The 22,930-nt window shown below is 38.1% G+C and overlaps 1 protein-coding gene across 3 annotated transcripts in view; it reads right to left on the bottom strand.

Annotated features, from left to right (window-relative positions):
- Positions 1–22,930, bottom strand: part of TAF3 (TATA-box binding protein associated factor 3) — a 120,383-nt gene that overhangs the window by 89,861 nt on the left and 7,592 nt on the right. For 2 of the 3 annotated variants that reach the window (XM_040595271.1, XM_040595272.1), the window contains exon 2: positions 17,797–18,039. In XM_040595271.1, the coding sequence (XP_040451205.1) occupies positions 17,797–18,039 (243 nt within the window). Of the gene's footprint in view, positions 1–17,796; positions 18,040–22,556; positions 22,576–22,930 lie in introns of those variants that run through there. The other variant, XM_040595274.1, reaches the window with a different exon arrangement.

Raw genomic sequence — 22,930 nt, 5'->3', positions numbered from 1 at the left:
ATGCAGTTAGCACTGATGCAGCAGTGTCAAGATACATGTCAAAACTTTTCTTCATGTTAAGGAGACATAAACATTCAAGCCTCTAAGACATGCTAACTCTGGACTACAGCAGCCATCAAGTTTGGATATAACACCAGACAACCAGATAAACGGATTCCTGCACTGTTCAGCTATGCAAGGAAAACCCTTTTGCCTTTTCAGAAGAACACAAACTAGGGCAATAAAGGGAAACTCTAGTAAGAAAAGACTGAAAATTATGTTATTTTTATCCTTTAGCAAGAAATCTAGAGAAAAACATTTTCCTGTAAGGGTGGTCATGGGTTACAGCCACATCTCAGTATCAGCTACCAAGTGCAGCTGATCCCAAGTATGAACCCAGGGCAAGTTTCCAGGAAGGCAAACAGGGATGGAAATACAAACTGCAAACACTTTAAGCCTCTCTCTTCCACTACACTTTATGCTGACTTTTGAACTTCTTGGGCAAGTTTCCATTTTTGGCTGCTTCTGCTCACATTTCTGTAATAAAACTTGTATAGAAGAAAAGCTTTTTCAGCGATGTAGAACAAATATATTGTAATTTTGGTTTGCATTTTTTTTCATCCTGAGTGGTCTCAGACTGTAACCATCACTATCAAATTCCAGAATTATAAACTGCCAGCAGTGCACATCCCAAACCCAAGAAACTCGTACATAGCAAGCAACACCATTTTGATACTGAACCAAGAGTATCTGGATCATTGTCTTGCTACTCAAAATTCATGTCTCAAACTATTGTTCTGTCTCTATCAGGAGTTCACTAATTATTAAAGCTGCTTGTTATTACATGCATCTAATTAATATTATCAGTAAGTCAAGATTATATACACACTTTAAAAGAATGACCCCAACAACTACCACTTCAACCCATCAGAGAATTAGGATGTATTAAGAAAAAACCACACTAAGATTAGACAAAAAAAAAAAAAAAAAGAAAAAAGAAAACTTGATCAAGTTTCAGACCTTTCTGAAAGAACTACAAAAATAATAGATAAATAGAAACTATAATAGAAGCTTTAAAGTTCAACATCTGACAGTATCAAAAAATCTTACTTGAAAAGTCTTGGACAAAAAATGAAACATGCTGAAAGAATGCAGACAAGTGGTAATGAACAAGTGGAGAGAGCTATCTAGTAAGGAACCAAAAGAATATAATTTAGGCATGCTTTTATTGTGGCATATTCTAAAACTAGGGATGATACCGTTTAATGAAACTTGTCAGAAAGTGTAACATTGAAAGTGTGGCACAAATGTTCATGGAGAACGACAGCTATGAGAAATATATGCACAAACTATCGTGCCTAGAACAACGTAAGCTGATCTCAGCATGCAGAAAAAAAAATATTTAATGCATTTCAAGAAGCCTGTTAATGAGGAAGAGAAGCATGGAATACTTAGGAGTGGTAACTACTAGGAAGAGGCATGCACTGGCAAAGAGAAAAGGCACAGCAAATCTGATCACTGCATTTAGGTCTGTCTTAGCATTAAAAGACCCACAGTACCACACGGAAGCAATATGGAACCATTGGTCAAAACCAGGTTCCAATTCCAGCTGGAGAAGTGGCACACAAATTAGATGGGGTTTTAAAATGAAAAATTTCAGAACGCTGGAAAGATTGAGCTTTGAGGGAAACAAAAGTAATTCCTAAACATGCCAGTTTAGCAAAGTAATACACACGTAAAAGTTGAGATGGGGGAAAAAAGTATACGAGGTTTGCAAAACCAGCAGCTAACAGAGAAAACCAAAACCTCACTGAGCATCAGCAGTATTTAGTCTCTTTAGTCTCTTTCGGTAACATACATAGGCACATAGATACATGCTCTTTTTTGCATTAAGAGTGAAGTGCATTTAAATAAAAAGAGTGTGAGATACTATCTGATAGCTCTATTGAATCTATTGTATCTGCCCAAATGGTTTAACTCAAGCAAATTGATAGTGACACGATGGTGAAGGCTACGACACTATTTCCATTTTAAATCATGCCTCAGACATTTGTAATTCTCAAGGAAAAAAAGCAAAACAACCGTACCTATTAGAAATACATCTTATGCATGGATTCCACTTAGGAGCTGTATTGCAGTGAGAAAGTTGCCATACGACTTCAGCTATTTGAGTTCACAAAAAAATTCCTTCCACATTCCTTTTCTTATTAGAAAAATGCAGTTAAACCAGAAAAAAATATTTTAAATTGGAGTTTATTGAATACATTATTGCACATAATAACTGGAGCTTTTGTTGCATGTGAAGAAGTGTTTAAAAATAGCAGAACTTGCAGCTGTCTGAAAACTACATGTTCAATAGCCTTAAGTCATAACTTCTCTCAACTTGAGGCTTGGAACAATGCTATAAAATTTTTGCACGTGTGATATCTGAAGGGAGAAGAGTGATATAGACCTTTTGGGCTTTTACAGCTCAGGATTTTCTAACTAATATAAAGAAAGCTTACTGTGCTTTCAAGTTGGAAATTCCTCTGAAAATAGCATGCAAGCTATGCATCACCTGCAGTGATCTGTAAAATATCACTGTTAAAAACACACCAATGCAGTCAGTGTGGAAGTCTGAACCAATATGGTTATTGGATTTGCATTAAGCAGTAAATAGGACACAGTAACTATGACAAAAAACCACAGCTGTGTTATTGGGAAACACCTGATCATCCCGTTGAGTTTTAAGAGGGAAAATATCTAATTTTCCAGGGTATCTAGGATATTGTTTTTTTCTCTTCATCACAGTGGAACATGTATTTTCTGTACAACTGGCTCATTAGCAGACTCCAATCACTGACTGATGCCCTTGTTTTGCAGGTAGAAAGGACATCTCAGAACCAGTTTAAACTTGAGAGTGGTGCACTTGTATCCCAACACCTTGCTCAGCTAGCAGAGCCAGCACAGTCCTTTAAGATGGCACGCTACCTGGCTTGACATATTCTGCTTCTCAGCAGGGATTCCTGCTCTTCCTTAGATGGATCCATCAAGAAACATCGAGCAAAAAGATGTGGAGGTAGTCTCTGAATAAAGAAGTTCTTTAAACAGGTATCATCATGCATGTGCATCATAAAAGGGCACTGTGCAAGCTGTGATCTCTGCAAGCATTCTGAGTGCTCCCAATACATAGAAGTCCAGCTTGCGAAGCACAGCTGGGCTTAGATTCTTCCCAACAGTATAAACTGACTGAACAAAGTGTCCTGTTAACATGGCTCTGCTGTTTCTAATACCCACATTAATTTGTTTAGCACTATCAACAAGACCTGTCACTGCAACAGGCCTTAGGTACACACTTCAAGACCTGGCTTACGTCTCTTAAATCACACACCAAAACCTTCCCTTACTGAGTTATACACCAAAGCTACACTACAAGTTTGTGTGAAGGGTCTGGCTCCCTCCAAGTCATCATCTCCTTTCCCCCAGCATCACTGCACCCCTGGCACCTCAAATTGATGCAGGTGCAAATGGAGACAGGCTGTGGTCCTGTGCTTTTCCCAGAGCTGCAAGAGGAATGGTGACAATGCTGCTGACAGCTTGGTGTGCCCTGATGACTCTGGTTCAACTCTACAGAGGAACACATTCCTCACTAGCATGGATAGCGTTTTAGTTATTTTCCCCTCTTCCCCAAACTCTAGCGACTGCTAGAGTCAGACTGCTTTGGTATCTTTTTTTTTTGTCTCCTGAGGACACAGATTGCAAACTGCTGAAGCTCATCCTCCAAATTGTGCCAGGTGTATCACACACTAAGCTCTTGTTCTTTAGTAGAGACTACTGCTAATACAACCTCCAAGAAGATACATGACTACTGTAGTTATCTGATCTCCACTGCTCAGATCGGCCTGAAACATTTAATTTTCTTTACATGTGCTTGCCTGGCTCCTCTCGGCTTCCCTCCTGAAGTTTCCACTCTGAAAGCCAGTGTGTGGTGTACAAGCAATTGCCTTCCCTGCATATATACTCCTTTGTTTTATTTTCAAGCAAGGAAAGAGGTGGTGGTAGAAAGAACTAGTAAGAAATTTCAAGTAAACTCAAAATAAACATATTTAATTACTTCTAATTAAAATGCAGTAAACATTAATAGTAGTCTTTTAGTGATGCTAAATTTTAGAAAAATTGCAAATTTTAACACTATGCTTAAAATATCCCACTTGTGCAATGCATTTTATAGCCACATAACACACAGCAATATAAGATGCTATATGGACTCAGGTTAGAGAAAGTTTAGATATTTCATATTATTTGCTTTGCCATATGTAACCAGATTATGCTGCTGCTATTTAAAGAACACATATTTTTGCTATGAATGCTGTAAATGAGACATGCACATAGAAGGCAAAATAAAAGCTCTAAAGAAATTACTTGGGTTTTGCAGAACAAAAGTTTCAGCCTTAATACTGCATCTGCAGAGTGAAGGTAGGTGTGATATAACTCGATACAGATAGCTACCATTAAAGAAATGTGAATCTTTGATGAGCACGGTATTAATATGCTCTCAAACAGAAGGGGGGGGGGGGGGGGAGGGAGGAAACCCTGAAAAATCTCTACTTACATTTCTAACTTTCCTTACACTGAATCAGAAGGTGTGATGACAGAATACTTAAGGTGGCTCACTCTGCAACAAGAAGCAACCAGGCTGAGTATTGCTCTGGATTTTTGCCAAATGTCATTCTTTGTCAACTCTGTTGTAATTAGGAATCCAGCTCTTTGCACAAGGAAGCAAGACTTCCCTTTGCATACCGTCTCTTACAGAAATTGAACTGCCTTAAATATGTTCATGTACCATACTACCTATGACCAGGAGAGGTTCCTAGTTTAACAAAGCTTAAAATGAAAAGGTTACACCTGCTGTCTTAACACTAGAGAAAGAAATGAACTACTGTTCAGAAAAAAGAATGGCACTGATGTAGCTTGGGCTGTTCAAAAAGTAACGCCAACCTTTGCAGGACATTGGGACACGTGACACAGGAAAGGAAACAAAGTCACCTAATTCTGGAGAATAGTGTTTAGTGTGTTATCTGATAGCTCGCGTGTTCTCTCCTTGTTAATGTGATACTAAGTGGACATGACTTCTTGACAGGATCTCTCACTCTGAAGCTCACCTGTTCCCTCATCTCACTGCCCTTTCATAAAAGATTATCTAGGAAAGCAAAACTTACACCAATTAAGGCAAAGAAAACTGCAAAACTGGAGATTTAAAGGCTGCAATAACTCTGAGTAGTTTGAACTGCAGTCAACTTGTGACAACCAAAAGAAAGCAGGTTTTTAAACCACATCTAAGCTTTTCCTCATAAAACCAGCATCTAGTCTTTGCCTTGAGATACTACCAACATATCTCTTCTAAACAACATTAAAAGGTATTACCAGCTTAATGTGAAGATGCACTACATTGAGAAACTGATCTAAGACAATTAGACTGCAGCAGAATCCTCCTCTGCTGTTTAACAATACGGAATGAAAACACTGTCATTTATTTTCACTTAAAAAGAAAGTCAGAGTCCTGTGACTGCATTGATAGGAACGATGTACACATACTTCTGGGCGTATTGCCTTGAACTAAGGAAAAAGGAGCTGGTTCTTTCAGATGGAGTGGCAGTGCACAGAAGTCTTCGGTTCTGACTCCCTTTGCTCTCGATAAAAGCTTGGAGCAATGAACTCTCAGGAGATTAGCGTACACACACATACACGCTAGCTCCGAAAACTTTAGGCAGCATACATGTTTCTTTGAGTCTTGTACATGTGTTGTGTATAATGTGCTCTTTTTGATATTAAAAAGTTGCTAAGTTGTTCTCAAGCTGGAAAGGGTTTTCCATTTAGATAAGGCCAATAGCTACTGCACAGAATAAGCACATGTGTAACACTGGAGGCTGAAAGCAGCACAAGCGTTAGCCGTTTTACCAGGGGCTGATAAGAATTATTCCATTTTACAAAAATCCTACTGTTAAGTTATTTAACCCCAATATGCATTCTTCTGGTGGCACACACACCACTGCCAGCAATACCTTCCCACATCACACACTTTTCTTTTGCAGCAGATTGTAACCAGCTGTCCCTCTATTTGGCATCTTTGCATTTAGTTACTCTAGAAGTCCCCACACCTTTTCTATATGTTGACTGCTAAAAGTACTGCATGAAATTATTATCTATACTATGCACAAAAGCAGCCCTCATAGGCATGTGAAAGGAAGAAAAACATTTAGATAAAAGGAATGAACATTTCTGGGGGCTTTGCCTGAGTTTCTTCAGTATGTTAGCAGCACCTGCAGATTGCGTATGGTTCTCTCCCTTGCAAACACAGATTTGACATCAGGGTGGGCTCTGCTCCGTGTTCTGAAAGAGCATAATGACCTTGCATTTATTTATCATCATTCACACATTATTAGGTCTAACACTAACCTAGAAAACATGCATGCACTGCTGGATTTACCATTAAAAAAGAAAAAAAAATGCTTGCTGCATGCATTCAGTCGATAGGACCTGGCCTCAACTCAGCATCGCTTCAATTACAGCTGAAATGCAATAATCTTGGTGGGAGGATGCAACGGCTATTCAGCGGCATAGAACAGCGTCGAGCGACTTCTCCTCCATGAATTTGAAACTGCTTGGGGCATTTAGGTTGGCAGAACTCTATAACCCACCTGGAACCATGCCGGCAGGGTTAACATGCTGCTCTTGAAAACTGAGCCACTAAGGTTTTAATCACCGCAAGTGGCAAGGACTCAATTTTTCATCTCATTTGAAATATGCCAGTCTCAACAGTAGATCAAGCTTCTTATAAAACATCATCTACTAATCAACACTATTTCCTGGTTCATTGGACTGCCTTGGATGTCTCCTGTTATGAGTACTGCAGCAACTCTGCCTGGCTTAGCCCCTGACCTGGGAAAACCACAGTCCACTATGGCAGGGCACAGGACCACATCCCACACACAGTACACACAGACCACTGACACTTCAAAATTCAAGCCCAAATTTCTTCTAACATTCTTCACTTCCTATACCAGTAGAAGGATTCTGTCTTTGACTAGGCAGCAGGGCTGGTTTTTAAGACCGCAGCTTTACACTAACATCCCATCTGTATGAAATTACACTGGGGGGTCTAGAAGACATGTTGGGAGTTTGCCTCATGCAGCTCTCTGCCTCTGCACAGCTGAGATGGCCCAAAAATACATGCAAGGAGGTCAGCTTAGCGAACTCACATGAGGAGGAGTATCCATGTGAAGGAAAAACTCTTTAAATAGATGGGCCATTTATAAACTTGAGGTTTATACTGAGGTTTTGAAGAAATTCAGTGTTTCAGCTGGCATCACCTTAAGTTCTGAACAGATACTACACATAAGCTGCACTCCAAGAACACTAGTTCATCTAAGAGAATGTTGTTACCTGCAACGTAAACATCAAGATACTTACCATTTTTTAATTCAGTTTACTTTCCCCAAGAATACTAAAACCTGAATTGCGTCAATATATGCAATATTGTGATAAACCCTTCATATGCTGCAACTTATAAGTGTAACTGAACTATATAGCAACACTGTAACAATAAAATTCCACCTTGATTTTTCAGCTCATCACAACCAATGAGATTTTATAGCATGTTTTTAAGGACTCCGAAAAAAATGAAAAGGTATGATGCTAAAGGAGGATAAATGGATGGCTAAATCTCACTAAAATCTAAATAGGTTTTCACTTGTAATTCTAAACCTTCTTAAAAACCCCCCAACATCCCAACGCAAGTTCCCTGGACAAGGATATGTGATTTTAATCGTAGCTTTTATCTTAAAAAAAAATGAAAATAAAAAAAAAAGGGTGCGTGTTTTGATCACATTGCAAATATTTGTTTGTAGAATATTTCATATTCACACATACCCCAGAAAGGTAACTGATTTACAGTCAGCCTTGCTGATCTGAACATGTAAAGCCCATAACACAGAAAATGAAAACCGTTGCACGAATGGTAATATCCACCAATTCTCTTTAAAATAGCAAAAAAAACTAGTTATCTCTGAGAGATTACAGATGAGCTATCACCTTCCACAATATCATGATTTAAAACACTCAGAACAGAAAGAAGCCTCTTAAACGAACGTGTTAAAAGTTTCTCATGCAAAACCAAACGCATCCTTGTTTCATATTTAATTTGCAATAGGATACCCAACATCTGAGCTATGAGAGTTTTTCTGGCTGGTGACTAACTGCCTGCTGAGACGGACTCTACGTATAGGTAGCACACGATTGAAGACTAAATCCTCAGAGCTGCACCTCAGCTCCCTTTAAAGTTAATCTGAACACACTGGACTAGAAAGGAAATGAAAAGTGAGTTTCTCTCCCTTCCTATGGCACTGGGACTTCCTGTGTTTTAGCGATTGGTCAAGAACTATTATTTCCTCCAAGCTATTCCCAATTGTGACTGTCAGACATAATTAGCGTTGTCTGCACACAAGCACAAGACATTTGTTTAAATACGCCTGGAACAAAAGTCCTACATGCACAGAAACCCAGAGAAACATGGAGAAACTTGGAGAATATTAAGATTCAAGTATGCTGTACCTGAATGAACATGCTGCTCTAAACATTTAGAAATGCAAAGTTCATTTGCCGAGATGAATATCCACAAAAATCTATGCAAGATAAGGGGTATTAAAATTATTCACTCTCCAATTCAGGATGGATTATTTGGCCAATCTGTTAAGCCGTACCTCTCAGACGCACAGAATCAGTACCATCCTCCTCCCCTCAGGGAACAGAATTCATAACGTTTGAAGAAAAGTATGCTCCATCCCAACCCAATTCTGTAAGAATACACAGTCTTCCTTTAACACAACTCTTTGGAATGGGAAAGCAGCAGACACTAACATTGCAAATGCAGAGGGCAAACAAGTTCACCAAAGAAAATAAATTAAGCAGAATGCTGCAGATTGTAAAGTGCCCCGAATAAAGGCTATTTAAGTTGTTATCGGACTGTTTTAAACACACACACGCAGAGCTGAACTTCAATTTATCTCTCATATAAAATACCACCTCTGGCAGCGTGGCGTCATCACTTATAACCATGATTGAAACATTAATCTCAAACCAAGTCAGAGAAATTTGTGACTTACTGTGTTACCACCTGAAGACCCTATGTTTTCCAGCCTTGGGCTAAATACAAGCCAGATCCAGCCCTGCTCAAGTTTGACATTGCTTCTCAAAAACACAGGTATGCTATGGTAGCTTTTCCTTAACCGATGCAAACAATACACATTTATACACAACATGCAGACAGAATAACATTTTACCTAGTCACACATTACACAGCTGTTCAAAGAAACAAAATCCAAACTAAATAAATATATAAAAATACTGTCTCGTCAAGTCAGAAAGCCGTGTTCCTAATAAGCGCAATTACAAAAATGAAAGATTAAAAAACTCCACTCAGTTACAGATGAACTTTAATCATCCAAGTGTCTTGCTACATGAATGAGGGTCATGTCTTCAAATATCTTCTAATTTGAACTCTCCCTGTTATCCATCCAATTATACATTTCTCAGGCTCTTGAAGAATTAAATGGAACTACCTACACACACAAATGAGTTATCCTTTGCTAATGACTTACACACTCACTAATATTCCCTTCAGTTGCGAGTTTGAGAAAACAGGTACACATACCAAAGGTGAAGACTGGAAGAAGACACTGAAGTTAAGAGCTGTATGGTAAAGTTATAGTGCTTATCTGCGTGTGGCAAAACTCAAAGAATTCAAATGAGCTTTCTTAGTCATAATTTTAAAAATCAGAAGGCAGACTTCCTTGGTCTTAACCTGGACTCTTACCACTTGTCTGCAGAAGCTTGCAATGAGTCATTCACCTGACTAATGCAAGAGAGATATGGGTCCCATAATCCCCGAGTGATCTTTGTCTACACAATGACTTATTTGGATGCTAAAGATCCAGATTAAGCTATGCTAGACTTGAAAACATGCATGTAAACATCATGCAGTGTCTACTCTTGAACAGCTCCAAGCATGGATATTTTTCACAGGAAGTAAGAAATGTTTCAGACACTTCAAGAGTTTAACTGTAAAAAGTTACTCTGCAAGTAACTGCTCTTGGGATAGTAGCGTTATTCAGAACAACAACCTGAAGCGCCAGCTCCTGAATGCCAGGTATGCACCTTCCCTGTGTCCATGTAAATGCCATAGGTGCTCATCAACAGCAGGAAGATGCTGGCATTGCTGGAAAAACTTAAGGCCACATGCCTCAAAATCAGATATACGTATGAGACCTAAACATGTTCTACTTCCACATCCTTCCCAAACAATTCTCTCAAATACGTACAAAATTAAGGCTTGTCTGGGTTACAAGCCATTTCTCAGGAAGTTTGGCACAAATTTCTGTGCAGGGAGTTAACAATCAGTTTTGTGGTTTTGCTCCCAGTAGCTAAAGTAATTTTTATTCGCTTTTCAAATGCCAGGAATTGTTACTAATCACTAACATTTTCATTAACTTAAAGCATCCTCGGTGGCAAAACTCAAAGAGAAAAAAATAAAATAGGAAAAGCTCCAGCATGAAGTGAAAGCACTGTAAAATAATAAAGTTACAAGGTCAGCCCTTAAAATAGGCTAGTTGCACTTCTCTTTTATCCTGCTTTAAGCAGTGGCTAGACTTTCCATTTCCCACCCCCTCCCCTAGAGTCACCAAAAATACTCAGTGCAGTAAGGGAAAGTCTGAAACGCTTGAGACCAGTAACACAGCTATCAGACGATAACCTAATTTGAAACTTATGCTTTCAAAGGCACAAAGGTGTCTGATGATCCAGATGAAATAAAATCCTCAAGTATAGTAGCAGTAGACAGTGCAGGAAGCAACATAGGCGCTAAACAAAGTCATACATTGTCAGAAAAGGGAAAAAACTGATCTGACATGACAAGTCAAGACAAGTGACAAAAGTTCTGCTGAAAAAGGATCAGTAGGAAATTAAAATCATGACAGCATTTCTGTTCAAAATGCACAAGACAATAGAATCCTTTTATCATAAAGTCCCATTTTCTCCTCCAGTTTTATTATAGCCAAAATTGCAATTTGCACATCACAATGCAGTGAAAGAATCCATGACTTTCATTCCAATATAATGTAAATAATTTACTGCAAAGGGCTGGCTTTTATGAGTCAGCTTCTGCATTTTGCAGTTTTTATTTTGAATCCTTAAGAATCACTATCAACTTTTAAGTTATCTAAGCAGGTCTGAAAAAACAGAGACATCTTTGTGGGAAGGTTTTGAAAGAATGATATATATCCCCTTGAAGAAAAGTCACGTTAACTTGATTTCATTTTCTATATGCAGCAAATAAAACTAGATAGCTGAAGAAGCGAAAGAAATACATTTTCACAATGCTGGATTTTTATAGATATTATTACTATTGCCTCATTATTACTTCTAAAAAAACCCTGGAGTCAGCATCTTTATACCACGTAATTTCTGATTTACTTATTTAGGTACAGCCAGGGTCTAGCTGGTTTATTTGTTTTGAAGGATACAACACTTAAAAGACCCCAAGAAACAAAACCATGAAAATCCATTACAGCTCTCTCCCAAACCCAATGCAAACACTTTTAATCCACTTCCTCCATTCCCCACTTCCAGCTGCCACTATGCTTCTTACAAAAATAGCAAGAGTCGTGGGTTTAGGTTTTTTTTCAGACATGAATTATTAGGAAAAGTTAGGTACTACTCTCCTACAGAATATAAACTAGTGTATGCCTCTGTCTCCATAGTCTACGGATCCCAGCTATGTGATTTGGTTTCTGCCACGGATAAAGTTTTATACTATGGCACTTATTACATTGATTATTTTTTTTCCCCCAGAAGTGCTGCAAATTAAATGAAGCTCTTCAGTGAAAGGCTATTTAGCTTCACATTTTAAGCTTTTTTAAAAAAATTCTTCCTCATTAAATCCTTTCTTGCAGTATTGCACTGGAAATTATGCTTTCGATTATGATACAACTTCTTAAGAAAAGGTATAGATACAGTTGTCTTCCCAATTACAGCTTTATCAGCATGCCTTCTGTAAAAGTTATTTCTCTGTCTAATGGCAAGTCTTAAACCAGGCACATTTTCTGTACACTTTTTTTTGTTCCCGTCTCCTATTTTCCTTTTTCTTTGAAACCTGCCTCTCCTATTGGCTCTCTCCCAATGCCTTTCTTCTGTCTGCATCTCAAGCTTGGCTGCCTTTCTCATTTTGTCTGTTTCTCCTGTTGCTTCTTCCTTGCTAGACTGATGCATACATGAAGACTCATTCAACACAAAAGTAATCAGCGTCTAACACTCAGCCTACTGCAAGAACGGCTAAAGGATGCTTCCAAATACTCAGCAACCAGACATGGTTAGCAGCCAGAAGCAAAGTGTTCACACTCTGGCATGGGTTTAACTCTTCAAACTGGTAGACTACACAGTACCTGTTTGTTGATGGGTGGTGGTTTCCTAACCAAGTATACTGGAAATGCTCTGTTGAAAAGATCCTTGCTGCTTTTAAATCATTGATACAGCTGTTAGAACGAAGAAGAGTTAGTCTGTGGGGTTAAAGCAGATTTGGGGAAAGGCAAAAAGGCTTACAAAATGACAACGGTGAGAACTGTGTTACCAAAATGGCAAAGCTGATATCCCAGTATCCTTTTTAAAGCCCATCACACACTAATTTAGAAAGAGGTATTGGTTTTGTTTAACTCTTGAGGAAACCAGGGACTGAAATGATGCTGGTCTGAGAGACTTGCTACATTCAGTTCTGGACCACGGCCAAAGAAAGCACTGCTAGACTGAGGGGCCAGTGGCAATTTTAAAATCTGATATATCTAGCCACTGGAGCTAGACACTAAAGCTTTATACCACCACAATTCTAGCACCGGAAGACCTTACGTATCAGATGCAAAAATCATGTTATTTTATCAACACCTTGCTTCACGCTCCCCATCCCTCATCAATTCAAATGTGAATTTTAGCAATCAACATCCTACCAAAAAACTAGAGATGTTCTGAGATGATGTATAATGATGTATAATCTGACAGCTAGGTTTCCATGCTTTCAGGTCACTGCAAGCATCAGGTTTTGGTGGGTAACAGGTCCTACCGTCACATCGAACGCAAAGAGGGCAAAAGGCAGTACTGTGAGAAGATCAACAATTTTATGCTTTGATCTGCCAGGAAAATGCTCTGACAGAAGACGCTACAAATAAATCCAAATTTGTACACCACACCAAGAACTGGTCCTGACTCGATGATCAGCAATACAATGCCAGTGCTTGAACACACATTATCAGAAACGAAAGACAACAAAACTTAATGCCTGGCAAAAATGGCATTTGTTTCCAGATCATCTTTAAGGGAAAGGAGCTGAACCTCTGTGAAGTGAGTGAAGCAGTATGAAGCAGAAGACAGAAAAGAATGATGCAAGAATTAAGGAGGAAGTTTGACTCCCTAAAAGCTATCTTCTTCCCCACAAAAAACCTCAACTACTAGGAAGACTCTCACATCTTCTCCCTCTTATTCTTCTGACATACACCAGCACAATTACAGTATAAGACGGGAACAAAGGTCTGATGCAAATATAGTAAGACTATGAACAGTATTGCATGCACAAAAGCAACATGTTTTCTTTGGTTTTCCAGTCAGAGAAATGTGCATGAACTACCTATGACTTCAAAAAGACAGAAAAAAACCCAAACCCAAAACTGACATAAAGTGTTTTTTTTTTTTTTTTAAAAAAATTATTATTATTAATTGAGGTAATAAAAACAGGCAGCAAGCACAGGTAAAAATTTCATTCCAGGAAGCTTAAAAATAAGGTTATCATGGCACATGTTGCACTCACACTTCACTTTTCTTTGTTTCAATTATGGAGAATGCAATACACATTCTTAAAGCATCAGAACCCAAGGCTCTCCACATTATCACAAAAGGTAATACTGATTATTATTAGCTGTGGAAAAGTATCTAGGCTTTCTCAACTGCCCTAGTTTCAGCACAGTACTGTTTTGCTTTAAATACAATCAACAAATTCTATGAAGTTGATGTATTATTGCAAAATGTATGTTGTTTTACATTAAAGCACAAGAAATAAAGCATGACCATCATGTTTTGCAACTAATTTATTTTTTTCTCTTTTTTAATCTGTCTTACAAGTTTACCATGACATTTTAGTGACAACAGCGCTAAAATAACTCAAAAAACAAAAAGGAGACTAATTAAAAATAGGCAGACAGTGAACATCATGATACATTGGCATAAAATTATCCCTTCAGTGTCCTTTGTAAAAATACTGCTAAAAACCCAACATTTGCCATGGCAATACTGAGTCAGATTGTTTTATAAAATATATAATTATATATGCAGATCCTCACAGTGCAAGCATTTTGTTAGCGCATATTACTGAAATGAGGCACTCTGTATTTAAGGCAAGAAAACACTTTCTCCTTTCTTGGAATAAAACTTGTATCAGTGAACTGAACTTCCAACTGACACAAAGTAGAAATCTCGGAAACCTATCTGCCTTCCTCTCTCTCCCCCACTATTTCAGTTATCATTCAGAGAGCTGTTTCAGTATTTCTTACTATTAAGTACATATGAAGGAAACAGCTCCTCTCAAGCTGGACAGGACTTTTTGCTCTTACCAAGTCTTTGGCAACGACAACTAAGACATCGCGCAAGCTGCTGGGTAGATTGTGTACTCTGAACACAACACCACCAGTTTCAGTGTAAGTGGAAATAAGAAGTTATACGTTTGAGAAGGGGGTTAGCAACACCTACTGGTCATGATGCATACTGAGCACCGATTTGTTTGTTAAATTAACAATAAAACCCAATAGATTTTTCTTACTAAATAGGTAAATTTATCTATGTGCTTAAGTCTGTTTGTCACCAGAGATAATACTTCTAATTACATCAACTGATGAAGTTAAAATATATCACCTCTCCCAATAAACCTTGTTCTGCTCATACCCTTAGACTGTCATGGCTACATTATTATTAAATTATATCAGCACTAGTTATTTCTGAATCCTATCAGTAAATAAATACTCATAACACGAGTTGAGCTCTAGACTTTCATATAAAATGGGACATAATGAGTCTTCCTGACAGTTCCTTTAAGTGACTGAAAGATCGACACTATATATTGTAATGTGCATGAAGTCTTCCTTCATTACTAATTATTGCCTACTCGAAGCAACTTATGGACCACACAATCTTAGCAGCAGCACTTATTCTAGTCAATAAATATCTGCAAACTATTTAAACACCTTCTTCAATTTTTCAGTATTTTTATGATGTATTCCTTTAATCTGCAAAAGTAAGTTTTTCTTCCAAATTTTACTTGGAGTAAAATACAACAAAAAAAATACAACAGAGTTTCTTGATGCACCTCATCCCTTCCAAAAAAACCCACCAAACACCAAACCACACGTAGGGCATAAAATTACAAACATCATTTTTAGAAAATACTTCATCCACAGTTAAAATGTCCTCAACTGTAAGTATTTTAAACCAACCATAAAAACCCTGCATTCAGCAGCTGTATTTAATGCTTGCTTTAAATTTCCATTTAGAAAAATACTGTATTCGTTTTCTGAAGTTGTGTCTATAGGTCCTCTGATACACTAGCCTTAGGCATTAGAAGTTTTCCTGGTTCTCATCCAGCTTTGGAAATAATATCTTCTTGCTTTGGGTGTTAAAAGGATTCATACATTATTTATAAGGACTGCTAAAATCTAACTCCTGGATCTAACTTGCAAGAGAAAGAGTATAAAAAGTTACATACAGAAAAAAAAAGCACAACTGTCCCCATTTCAGTTTTTAGCCTCTCTTTGTATGTATGCCATGTATCGCCAGATTAAGTCTGGAGCGCTCATCTCTCACTCCCCATGTTCAGATACTTCTCTACAGCCACTTTGAGCCTTGTTGGATTTGATATTGCATATTTTCAAAGTATGATTTTCCAAGAAGGAGAAAAAAAAAAAAAAAAAAAAAGAGAAAAACTGCCGGCTAACTTGTTATGCTTCAAAGATGCTGGATTTCTCTGACAGAACAGTGTTTGTTTACCTCCTGAAAAAAAACAGGCTAAAGCACTTCAAGAAAGTAGCTAGAACAGGGTAGCTAAAATACCTATTCACTACTCAATGCCTTATTCCTCTGTACTTCTCTCTTATTAATGCTGTCTACATATACGGTATTTACATTTTGTCCTTCCTGGTTTAAGAGAGTTAATCGTTAGATTTTAAAAAAAAACCGTTTAACAAACGTGACAAGGCGGAGATTTTAGTATCTTCTTATCAATCCAAGAAAATATTTCTGCTTTGAACAGCAGTTTTACTTCCTGGGTTACATTAAGTCAAGAGACATTAAAATGCTATTGATCTAAAAAATAACTATGTATTCAATGCAATTAAAAAAAACCAGAAAAGGTCGGTCTACAGAGCTTCGGAAATACTCACCAGCTTAAGGAAGTCCTCACATTGCTACTGGAAATAGCATAAGAAATATTAAAACCATTGTATGTGACAGCCCTTTACACTTCAGATACATGTTCCTGACTAATTTCACCTGTTCTAACTGGAGCACATAGTAACTGCACCTATCTAGCTGAATGTGATGTATGAAAGACTGAACATACACTTACTACAGTTTACTAAATCACTGAAATACAACATTTGTAGCAGCACAGCAATGGATTTTGTTTACCAAATAAGGTGATGTCATTTATGTTCATCTTTACACTGGGAAGAATTTCTACACATACTTCAATGCGCATAGTTTGAGATCTTAGTTCTTTAAAAAGAACAATACACATAACAGAGCATGATATCCATCCTGTCCTCAGGGAAATTATAAATTAAGCAAAGTAGCTTGTGAGGATTGCATCTGTTCATTACAGTCTTTTGGAAAGTAAAGTTTTTCTGTCTGGGATTTTTGTACACTGTCTGTAAGCTTACATGTGTGTATTCCCCCACAAAGTATATCTGTGTGATATTCACTGTTCAAAGGGAAAGTTAGACTAGGTCACATTTCTTAAAGTTTCATCTTACTAGCAATCAAGTCTCATGTAGCTGAAAAACAGAAAAAACAATTTTGTTTTTCCACTGCCACTGTTAAAATTCTTAGGCTAACTGCAGCTCGTGGCATTTATATAGTTGGTTTCACTGCCTCTGTGGGACAAGAAAGGGATTGAAAGCAGTTGGAACAGTGATGATGAAACCCTAATCAACATTAGCAAAGAGAATTAAAAGCAAGCACTGAGCCTCTGAATGACTCTTACTTCCTTATTTTAAATCTGAATTAATTTTAATTGGAAGAGGTGGTTTTGTGGTTTTATTTTTGTTAAATTTGTTCAATGGAAGAAGAAACAACTGTCAGGATCTGGGAATGCTGTGCCAGTCTTGCCAGACTTCCTTCTACCTTTACCAAATTATGTAAGCTCTTGCAGTATATATAAGAGGGTGGATGACACATAAAAGGTAATATAAAACATTCATTTCTATGGTAATCTAAAACCTTAAAATTTAAATGCATTACCAAAATGTCTATTAACATGGTGTATTTTAACACCAGTTAATCTGGGAGGAAAGTAAAAGAGTGGAAACCGAACTTGCCACAGCACTGCTACTGCCTATTTTGAAACCATGGTTGTATAACGCCCAGTGGGTCCTTTCCTAAAGACTGCTACGGGGCAGCGCAACTCGAACTGCTCAATGATGCAAACAAATAGGCAAACACACAGGGGCTAAAACTTAAAGCAAAGAACTAATTTCGCACCTTCTTGAGAGGAGACAATAGGTGGCATATAATCAGGGATGTATTCCTTCCTTTCTTCTGCATCTTTACTTCCCGGCTGGGGAAACTGCAGGACATTGTTCTTGCTGACCGGAAATGAAGGGATTTGATGTGCGAAAGTGACAGGTTCAATATTGTGTATATAATCTTCTAGCTCATGCAGGTTAACCCCCATAAGCTTGAAGGCATCACCTACATCGTCCAAAATCGGATCTGTGCGGCCATCTGTAACAAAAAAAAACAACAAAAAGAACAATATTTTTGCAAAAATCCACTTAAAAAAAAAAATTGACCCACAGATCTACACTTAGAGATTACAACCCGCCACAGCGCAGCACCAGTAATGGAGATCACTGCCCCCCATTTCTGCCAGGCTTACTGTTCACCCGGCTGTACACTGCTCCAGGGTAAGAACACACTCGCATTTAAAAGATCCATGTCACACTGTTTCAATTCATACCATTAAGGAACCGCATGCGGTTCAAGAAGCAAATCAAGCAAAACCAAGGGAGCAGCAACAAGCAGCTTTACCTGGCAAGTCAATTAACATTGTGCAACATTATTTCAAATAATTCTTAATTTCATAAGGTAAATTCAAATGAATGAAACAAGCCCTTAATATGCAGAAAGTGCCCCTTTACCAGTATGTAACAGACTAAACATTATTTTTCAACCTAGAAAAGGCACAATTTCATTTTGTTGAGCTGATTGTAGTTTACAGGTAGCAAAAAAAAGAAGATATCTTGTGTATCTCTTGATAACAAAAATACTTCACATACTATCTTTCCACCAGATGAAATCTACAGGCTTCATAAACTATGAGTCACTTTACCTACTGGTTATATACCTCCTGGATGAAACAGGAATATTAAGTAGAGATATGATGAGGAGAGAATGTTTTATACTAAGCTTCAGGGGCCAATTTCCTGGGGCGCAACTTAAGTCTGACTCTACAGCAAATTTATTTTTTTTCCCATTATGAAAAGCATAGCGAAACCTTACTGACCAAGCAGTCAGTATCTTTATTCTAATACAACCTCCAAGAGAGGATGCAGTTTGTTCTACACATGCAATTTGGCTCAAAGATTTAAACTATACCATGCAGAGGTCCTCCAAGTACCTTGGTTTCCCTGACCTGACAGGGAAATCCCTCTGAAGGCCTCTGGAGGGAGAATTGGATACCTGGCTTTGGTAGCCAAGGCACCACTTTGAGTCTCAACCTAACTTTTCATCATAACAATAACACAAAAAAAGATGCCTTAACCCCCAAACATGATTTAAAAAAATTAATAAAATTATACCGAATCATTAAATTTCTGTATAGTTGGCTTATGAAGATATTACATCCCTACATGATAATAAGCTGTGATTTACTTTAAGAAGTCATTATGGAAAATGAGCCCATGCTTATTGAAGGAACACAATCGCTATTGTGAAGCCCCAGCTTCACAGAACGGGGGAGATGCTCTTTTGTTTGTCCTTTAACCTAATCTCTTCTTGGTTTATCTTGAAGCCAAAGCAGTCAAGCAGGCTGGTTCTCACATCACTAGATGAATTCAAACCGCCAGCCAAGTTACGCCTGCAGGTACATTTAGAAAAATAAGAATTTTGTTCTAGAATTTCTCTTCTTAGTCATGTGGTAAAGATAAGGGTAATACTCAGATTATGGTTTTGATTCTCAGCTCTGTAACACTGGCCTCTTGTGTGACTCTGGGCAAGTTGCTTCTGTTTTAATTCTCTTCACAGCTAAAAGGGAGATCAGACCGAGTTATCGCCTCTTTTGCCTGCCTGTATTTAGAACATGAACTCCGTACAAGAATCATCTTGGATTTTGTGTTTGTATAATATCTCGTACAAGTGCAATACCAGTTTCCCCTACAGACTCCAGGGACAGAGAAATGTAGAGACTTACATAAATATTAAAGGAGGATATCACCACTCTGGAGTAGTTATGAGATCCTTGTAGTTATTAGGCAGACAGAAGAGCATTTCATCCTTGAAAAAATTAAATTATAATTGACACAGCTAAGAATTTTTGCTTTGTCACTTTCAGTTGCTTTTCAGACTACAAAGATACCTTTGAGCTTATCGAACCATCTTCTAAGGTGTCAAGACTTAACTGGTACAAGTTTTACAGCCAGTTAAAAAGAAAACTTTTCAATTGTGGGAAAACTTTTCAACAGTCCCAGGAGCCGAGTGTATTTATTCCCCGGACACTCCTGAAATCACTGGCAGTGCTGTTTGCAGAATGGGGGATTCATGGTGAGCCTCACAGCACTCATTCCCAGGTGGGCAATGCCTAAACCTGGAAAGAGTATCAACAGGCACGGACACACACGGTGCTTGTGTCCAGTTTCCCTTGGAAGAAAAACCAAGTGTACAGGCAGGGAAAATGCTGCAATACGTTCTGCAGCTGGACACCCTGGGGCACAGGACTGCAAGATGCACCACAGCATCTACCCCATTACTGGGGCTCTATGAAGGCATTTCAAGTACCTTGCTCGGTGTGCCCCTCTTGACACCAGCACTGCCACATACTCAGGGTGAAAGTTTAATCCAGTTTATCACTGCAATAGGAAAAGGTCTTTTCTTAGATCTGCACGTGATCTTTTTAACCTCCCAAAAAGCGTGCCAACGTGACTAGCAAGTGCTAAATGCTAAAAAAGAACTCCTTCATACAAGTGCTTATTAAGAACACGTGGCAGAGAAGCAACTACTAAGTGTAATTGAAGCATGGAAATAGTTAAGCAGCCGTATCAAAAACAATTATGTGTGTTAGAAAGCAGGTTCAAAAGGTGACCAGAAAAAAACTGAAGAATATTCAGTTTTCCCATATCTTTGACATTTGCTTCCAAAAAGGCAAAGCCAAGTCACAAGATAAAAGCTAAAAAAAATTTTAAACCTGCAACTGTCACAGGGACAAAAGGACTGACCAGTTAACCTCTCATTTTCAATGAGTGTCATCAGTGGTAAAAGTGTACACAAAAAAAGTTTCAGGTCTGTATTTTTATCTGTGCTTAAATCAAAACACTTATCAGCTGAAAATATACGCAGCACAAAAATGCATTAAATGTAATTTTAGGTGATTCATCCAATAAAGACATGTGCCTTTATAGTTTTATTTGAACAGTTAAGCATTCCTCTTTTCTCTCTGGTTTAATGAAAATTCACTAAAATAGCAGAAGCCAGACACATGAAAGAGAATGCTGACAAACATGTAACATACTCTCTCCTGGTCTTTCATTTAGTCTCAGGCTTTTTTATGTAAGTAAACGATGCCAAGGAAAAAAAATTAATTTGTGCATCCTGAACTTGTCTCACTATTCTTCAGATATTTGTGCTATCGTCAGTTTAAAAATGAGCTGAAGCCTCCCAGTGAAATAATTAATCCAATGTCACACAGCAGGTCAGTGCCGGATCACAAACAGCTTTGGAGCTTTTGGTTTCCAGCCTCTTCTGTTCCCTATACCATGACACTTCAAATACTATCTGTTGTCCAGGATTGGGAAGAGATGGAAAGGGGTGGAAATAGTTCATCCATCAAGTTACAGCTACCTCACAAACAGTGAGCTATGAAAATATCTTTCTCACAAGCTTTTAAGCTGTACTATCTCCCTGAATGGGAACTGTGCTCCAAAACTGATATAGCTGCAGCAAACAGCAGAGCTAAATTAAGACCATTTGGTCTCAAAACAGCTCACCAGAAACCTGTGGGAATGGCCACGCAGTTATGTTACTCTCAGCTTCCCTACGCATGAAGATGAATGCTGTGTGAGGAGGAACCTACACACAGAAATGGATCCCCCATAAAAGCACACCACTGAAACGATGGGGAAACAGAGCCAAATATTTGGGTGGAAAGTTATTCAGCCCTCAACTCTGCTGCTCAGCATCACCTGCAGATAAACCTAGCTGTTCACAAGGAAAAATCAAATCAAATAGAATGAGGGTGGTGCACTAATTCCCCTTCTAGCAATGAAAGCTCACTTTCAGTTTGTGGGGAAACAACATTTTTGGAAGCTACTAAAGCCTAGTTATTTTCGTAAAAGTCCCAAGAATTCCTACAGCCCTCCAACAAACAAGCTGACCAATGCTCATGTCATCCAAAGAAACTGTGAGGGGGTGGGTGAGGGTTAGGGAAAAACTACCTTTCCTTAAATTCAGTCTCACGAATAGCTGACTTACTTTTGCCAAACTCACCCCCATCACTTCATCCTCCCTGGCCCAAAGTTCATAGGAATCAGTGAAAATTTAAGAACTGAGTAAGTACAGAACAGAGGAGCTTTTAATGTCATGCTGGGTTTTTTAAAGGGAGCAACTACAGCTCTGTGATTAATATATTGAGAAAAATTAGTGAGTCACTACTCATGCAACACATACAGTCTATTATAAGTAGCTCAGCATTCATTCTCATGTCTGCTATAAAAGAGATTCTTCTTAAATTTTATTTTAACCAGAAAATTATTAGGTAGCTCCTCCATATTTTTATTACAGACTTTATCACAGATTCCTTGTGCTTCAGCACATCACACAACCCTGCCACACATTAAATACCCATGTATCTAGACTGGATAGTTACTCCAAGATAATTCTTTCAAGCAGACAACACATTGCTTCCATCCAGCATCCACAAGAACAATCAGAAGCATACACAGTGGATTATTTAAGAAGTATATATATGCCTTACTTGAGTGCACTTAGTGGGGGGAGAAAAAAAGGAAGAGTCCTATTAATGTAGTTACCAGTCACGCAAAAGCATCTTCTTGCTATTGCTGCTCAGAGTCTGCTCCTTTTCCTGGTAACTTCATAAATGTCAAGCAAGACCCCAAGTTGTTCTTCTTTATTGGTAGCCAGTAAGAAGTTAATTAGCTTAAAAACATCAACATTTAAGGTTATCAGGACATAAAGAGGTATACATAACAGACGTTATGGGCTCTGAATAGATACTTGTTATAGCAGTCATTCAGCATCAGTATTAGCTCATTTGAAGTGATCATCATCTAACACCTTGATAGAGGTTATTATCGTATACTGGTAAGAGTGAACTAACTAAAAAAACCCAAAACGCAAGTGAACAGAATTACAAGGTAAATTTGACATTTAATTAGAAAGAAAT

Source organism: Falco naumanni, chromosome 5 (genome assembly GCF_017639655.2).
Source record: "Falco naumanni isolate bFalNau1 chromosome 5, bFalNau1.pat, whole genome shotgun sequence".
NCBI classification, from domain to species: domain Eukaryota; kingdom Metazoa; phylum Chordata; class Aves; order Falconiformes; family Falconidae; genus Falco; species Falco naumanni.
This window is presented reverse-complemented; position numbering and strand designations above follow the sequence as displayed.